Below are 5629 nucleotides of genomic sequence, written 5' to 3'. Positions count from 1 at the left end.
GTTGCATGCATGAGCAAATATATATCCCCTTTTCTTCGCCTCTAATTTGCATGGGAAGTGGAACGAGCACATTTCTCTCACACAAGGTTTTGATTAAAGGAAGAAATGTCGCAGCAGCTTGCATGCACATACGCCTCCTTGATACTCTCTGGCAGCGGGAATGTGGGGATAGTCGTTACTATTGTTTCTCACGTGAGCTTATTCATCGGGTAGATGTGCACTTGGCTGTTTTTGCTTATCGGTTCTTGTATTGTGTTTAAAGGGCAGTGCCTCTGATGTCAGAATGTGTGGTGTGTGTTGCTGTGATCCGTCATCATACGCTACAGTTTTGTATGGTCGGTGGCCGTATTTATGTACAGTAAAGAAAATGTGAGCGATGTCTGCAATATTATTTGCTGGATACTCTGCCCAAGTGCTGTTTGTGGACGTGATTCTATGATGTTTGTAAACTGTTAATTGTCGCTGTCACTAACCGTACATAATGCTCTACTGTGTGGACACGCTTGTTTACTCTAGTGTGCATGCGTGTGTGTGTGTGTGTGTGTGTGTGTGTGTGTGCATGCGTGTGTGTGTGTGTGTGTGTGTGTGTGTGTGTGTGTGTGTGTGTGTGTGTGTGTGTGTGTGTGTGTGTGTGTGTGTATGTGTGTGTGTGTGTGCTATTGATGTGCTTGCTTCCAACAACACTCGTTCTGTCTACCTTTGTTTACTCTTGTTAGACTCTCGAAGCGATTACCGTGCAATATTTCGTTGATAACAAGGTGGAATGATGTGTACCGCAACCGTTATGAGGACTCCCTCTGCGGTTTTGTGCCTGCTGCTTGCAGCAACCCTGACTCTCAGCACTCCCGTTGTCGTTCGCGGGGAAGTGCTTAAGGATGCGACCCCTACAGTTGTGACAGTCTGGTATAACGCCACGAGCGGCGGTTTCTATGCTACGGATGGTCTTGCATCTGGTAAGTATGCTGCAATCGTGAATGTGAGTAACACTTTCAACAAGACCGGTTGGGACGTTGTGACTGCTGTGGCAAACGATGGTTTCATGCATTTGCCTGGAGAAGCGGAACCGTCAGCAGAGCGCGTGCTACTGGCATACAAGGCTGTAGGTTTTGGTGAAGGCTACGCCACGTATGAGAGCATGAAGGCTTCCATAAACAATACGTTTGAGGGTCCTGAGGGTCTCTCTGCGCTATTGTCTGATGCGCCGCAGGCACAACACTGGATTGAAGAGCACGTTCGGTATATGGATGCTGCGAAGTTCGAGAGCAGTGCATTCTACACCCAGCTGCGAAACATGTTAGCTCTCATTGATGGTATGGTTGCTGGTTACAACGCTCGTGCCCCTGCTGACGAACGGTTGGATCGGATGAAGCTGTTAATGTACAACATGCAAGCAGAGATTGGTGACATTGTGAGGGCTACATCCCCTGCGGAGGTATTGGATGATATGCGTCAGATGATGCCGCGGTGGTTTGTTGACACCCACTGTTCTGCCTTTGTAAAGGTCGTAAAGGATGACATCTACTTTGGTCACGCCACGTGGAGCAGCTTCAATACTATGTTGAGGCAGTACAAAACGTATGCCTTCGGCGGGCGCTTCGTTACCATGTCATCTTACCCAGGTTTGGCGCACAGTGTGGATGATTGGTACATGACACACAAGCGCCTCGCAGTCATGGAGACCACCAACGTCATACACAATGCAACGCTGCTGCGCAACCATGTCGGTTCCTCTAGCGTGGCTACGTTTCTGCGTGCGATGATCGCGAACTTCATTGCGGTGGACGCCCCCTCATGGGTGTCGAACTTCAGCAGGGAAAGCAGTGGGGCGTACAACAATCAATGGATGGTGCTCAACATGGGTGCAGTGGAGTCCGAGGCGATGTTTAAAAACATGGCACCCAACACCTTTTGGGTGTTAGAGCAGCTCCCTGGTACTGCTCCTCCGTTGGGTATAACATCTAAGGATATGACCAGCGTGCTGAACACCACTGGGTACTGGGCGAGTTATAACAGACCGTACTTCCCCAATGTGTACAATCTTTCAGGTACGCTGAAGATGCAGGAGGAATACGGTGACTTCTATTCTTACAAGAATTACTCACGCGCCCGGATATTTGAACGTGATCAGGGTTCTGTGGTCGATATTGAAAGCATGAAGAGGCTGATGCGTTACAACAACTACACGAAAGACCCATTTTCTCTTATTCCCAACTGCACTGGTGCTGTTGGTATGGATGACGATGGTAATGTGACTAATGTCTGCAAGCCTCCATACAGTGCGATGCTTTCAATCGCAGCACGTGGTGATTTGAACCCTCCTGGTAATGCGACCGAGTACGGCCCACTTGTCCGAAGTGTAGGACACGTAAATAGTGGAGCTATCGATGCAAAGATAGCGACGTGGACGGGGATGGTGAAGAATCCTGAAAGTTATACTGCTCATGTTGTCTGTGGCCCGACGACCGATAATCAACCACCGTTTCAGTGGGTGGACGGCATGTTCGATCCCATGCCCCCAACATATGGGTTGCTGAAATTGTATAACTTTAGCTTCGTAGTCATGGAGACGCCGATCCGACCTTCCGGTGGTAGTAATAGTTGGAGGAGCACTGGCATCATTGCTGTTGTGGCGGCGCTGGTTGTGGGTGTGATTGCCGTCGTCCTCATGCGTCCGAGGCGGCGTACCGAAGAGGATGAACTTCTTCCCGAAGAGGCTGAAGGTCTTATAGATCCTCAGAACTAGAAGCTATGATAATGACGCACTTACCTCTCCTCTCTTCCCGAGGTCTAGATATTGCTGAACTGATGTGATGTGCGGTGGGGAGCTGAGAGGTGCACCAGATGCAATGTACCAATGCTTTAAATGAACATTGTGTCTCCTCTGCTATGTAGGTAGTAGTTTTTATACTTGAGGGAGTAGCGTGTCTGTGTGTGGTTGCTTTGTGCTTGAAAGGGAGTGTGATGAGCGCTCCGGTTCCCGCAGAATCGATTGCAACTAAGGTAACTCTCCCCCTGATTTTGCTTGCTTCCTACGGGGATTCATATGAGGCCCGTAATGACGGAAAAAGAAGGTGCGAGAAAGAATGGTAAGTGTAAAAAATGGGAATGGTAATAAGCGATGGATGTAGGAAGTGAGGTGTATAGGAATAGAAGAGATGAATGTGCCCGCGCGTGAATATGTTGTGGTGGTACCAGCGATGTGGCATGTAGTGTTGGGGCGCAGTGTAGAGAAAGGAAGAGATCAGTTGCCGCATAGTTGATGCAGCACTCCTCCCCATATCTTCTACATCCTCCTCTAGTCGTACGTTAATGCGTGGTGATTCCCTCGCATGCCATTGCCGCTGTTGCCAGTGCTGTGTTCCGTCCGTTCTGTGCGTCCCGTGAGTAATACACGGCGTAGTGTTGCATTGTTTTTGTTTTTGTTTTTGCTTACCTTCCTTTTGTTCCAACGCACATTCCAATGCGTGTGTTTTTTTCGTGTAGCGAAGTGAATTCTCTCCCCCTCGAGTGGTGTGGGAGGACGACTGAGTGCCTTTCTTTGTGTGCTCAGAAGCCCATGTACCCCATTGTATTGGCTGTGCCGCTACTTTTGTACGGGTTGCATGCATGAGCAAATATATATCCCCTTTTCTTCGCCTCTAATTTGCATGGAAGTGGAACGAGCACATTTCACTCACACAAGGATTTGATTAAAGGAAGAAATGTCGCAGCAGCTTGCATGCACATACGCCTCCTTGATACTCTCTGGCAGCGGGAATGTTGACGCCGCGAAGCTGCTTGCCGTAACAAATGCTGCTGGCGTTACTGTCAGTAAAGGTATGGCAGAAGCTTTTGCCTCAATTCTTGGTGGTATTTCCATTGATGAGGTTCTTGGCAATATTGCGTTCGGTGGTGGTGCGCCTGTTGCGTCTAGTGGAGGCGCCGCTGCTGCTGCTCCTGCCGCCGGTGGCGCACCTCCTGCCGCTGCTCCTGCAAAGGAGGAAGAGGAAGATGATGATGATATGGGCTTCGGTCTTTTTGACTAAGCGCGCTCCTCGCAGTGTGATTGTTGCTCGCACAGAAAGAGAGTTTGTTTCATTCCTTTTTTTAATTTTTATTTGTTCTTTGTTCTCAAGTAACTGGTACACGCTGTGGCCACCCTGTTGACAGTTTAAAAAAAGAAACTATTGTGTTTTAGTGTATGTTTTGTTTTGCAAACACGAAACGCTGCTTGCTAAAAAAAAAAAAATCACTTTTAGCACCTTTTAAACGACACCTCCTATCACTCTCCAGTAAGGCAAAAAGATAGAAGATATATAATGGCGATCATACACCTGGTGGCTTTCTTTTCAAAGACTTTGCGTATCAGTTAATTACGTTTACGACATGACGTCTTTGCGAGTGCAACCTACTTGTTGGGTAAGTGTGCACTTGGCTGTTTTTGCTTATCGGTTCTTGTATTGTGTTTAAAGGGCAGTGCCTCTGATGTCAGAATGTGTGGTGTGTGTTGCTGTGATCCGTCATCATACGCTACAGTTTTGTATGGTCGGTGGCCGTATTTATGTACAGTAAAGAAAATGTGAGCGATGTCTGCAATATTATTTGCTGGATACTCTGCCCAAGTGCTGTTTGTGGACGTGATTCTATGATGTTTGTAAACTGTTAATTGTCGCTGTCACTAACCGTACATAATGCTCTACTGTGTGGACACGCTTGTTTACTCTAGTGTGCATGCGTGTGTGTGTGTGTGTGTGTGTGTGTGTGTGTGTGCATGCGTGTGTGTGTGTGTGTGTGTGTGTGTGTGTGTGTGTGTGTGTGTGTGTGTGTGTGTGTGTGTGTGTGTGTGTGTGTGTATGTGTGTGTGTGTGTGCTATTGATGTGCTTGCTTCCAACAACACTCGTTCTGTCTACCTTTGTTTACTCTTGTTAGACTCTCGAAGCGATTACCGTGCAATATTTCGTTGATAACAAGGTGGAATGATGTGTACCGCAACCGTTATGAGGACTCCCTCTGCGGTTTTGTGCCTGCTGCTTGCAGCAACCCTGACTCTCAGCACTCCCGTTGTCGTTCGCGGGGAAGTGCTTAAGGATGCGACCCCTACAGTTGTGACAGTCTGGTATAACGCCACGAGCGGCGGTTTCTATGCTACGGATGGTCTTGCATCTGGTAAGTATGCTGCAATCGTGAATGTGAGTAACACTTTCAACAAGACCGGTTGGGACGTTGTGACTGCTGTGGCAAACGATGGTTTCATGCATTTGCCTGGAGAAGCGGAACCGTCAGCAGAGCGCGTGCTACTGGCATACAAGGCTGTAGGTTTTGGTGAAGGCTACGCCACGTATGAGAGCATGAAGGCTTCCATAAACAATACGTTTGAGGGTCCTGAGGGTCTCTCTGCGCTATTGTCTGATGCGCCGCAGGCACAACACTGGATTGAAGAGCACGTTCGGTATATGGATGCTGCGAAGTTCGAGAGCAGTGCATTCTACACCCAGCTGCGAAACATGTTAGCTCTCATTGATGGTATGGTTGCTGGTTACAACGCTCGTGCCCCTGCTGACGAACGGTTGGATCGGATGAAGCTGTTAATGTACAACATGCAAGCAGAGATTGGTGACATTGTGAGGGCTACATCCCCTGCGGAGGTAT

The 5629-nt window shown here is 48.3% G+C and overlaps 2 protein-coding genes across 2 annotated transcripts; both read left to right on the top strand.

The window, feature by feature from the left end:
• Positions 1 to 763: 763 nt before the first annotated feature.
• Positions 764 to 2743, top strand: TbgDal_V6510 (lysosomal/endosomal membrane protein p6; the record flags this gene model as incomplete). Its single annotated transcript, XM_011775496.1, has 1 exon — positions 764 to 2743. The coding sequence occupies one exon, from the start codon at positions 764 to 766 to the stop codon at positions 2741 to 2743; it is 1980 nt and encodes a 659-aa protein (XP_011773798.1).
• A 2213-nt stretch (positions 2744 to 4956) lies between these two features.
• Positions 4957 to 5628, top strand: TbgDal_V6500 (lysosomal membrane glycoprotein, (fragment); the record flags this gene model as incomplete). The annotated part of the gene is made up of 1 exon (XM_011775495.1): positions 4957 to 5628. A coding segment is annotated over one exon (672 nt), but the record flags the coding sequence as incomplete, so codon positions are not given.
• Between the last annotated feature and the right edge of the window lies 1 nt (position 5629).

This window comes from Trypanosoma brucei, chromosome 5 (genome assembly GCF_000210295.1).
Source record: "Trypanosoma brucei gambiense DAL972 chromosome 5, complete sequence".
Taxonomy (NCBI): domain Eukaryota; phylum Euglenozoa; class Kinetoplastea; order Trypanosomatida; family Trypanosomatidae; genus Trypanosoma; species Trypanosoma brucei.
This window is presented reverse-complemented; position numbering and strand designations above follow the sequence as displayed.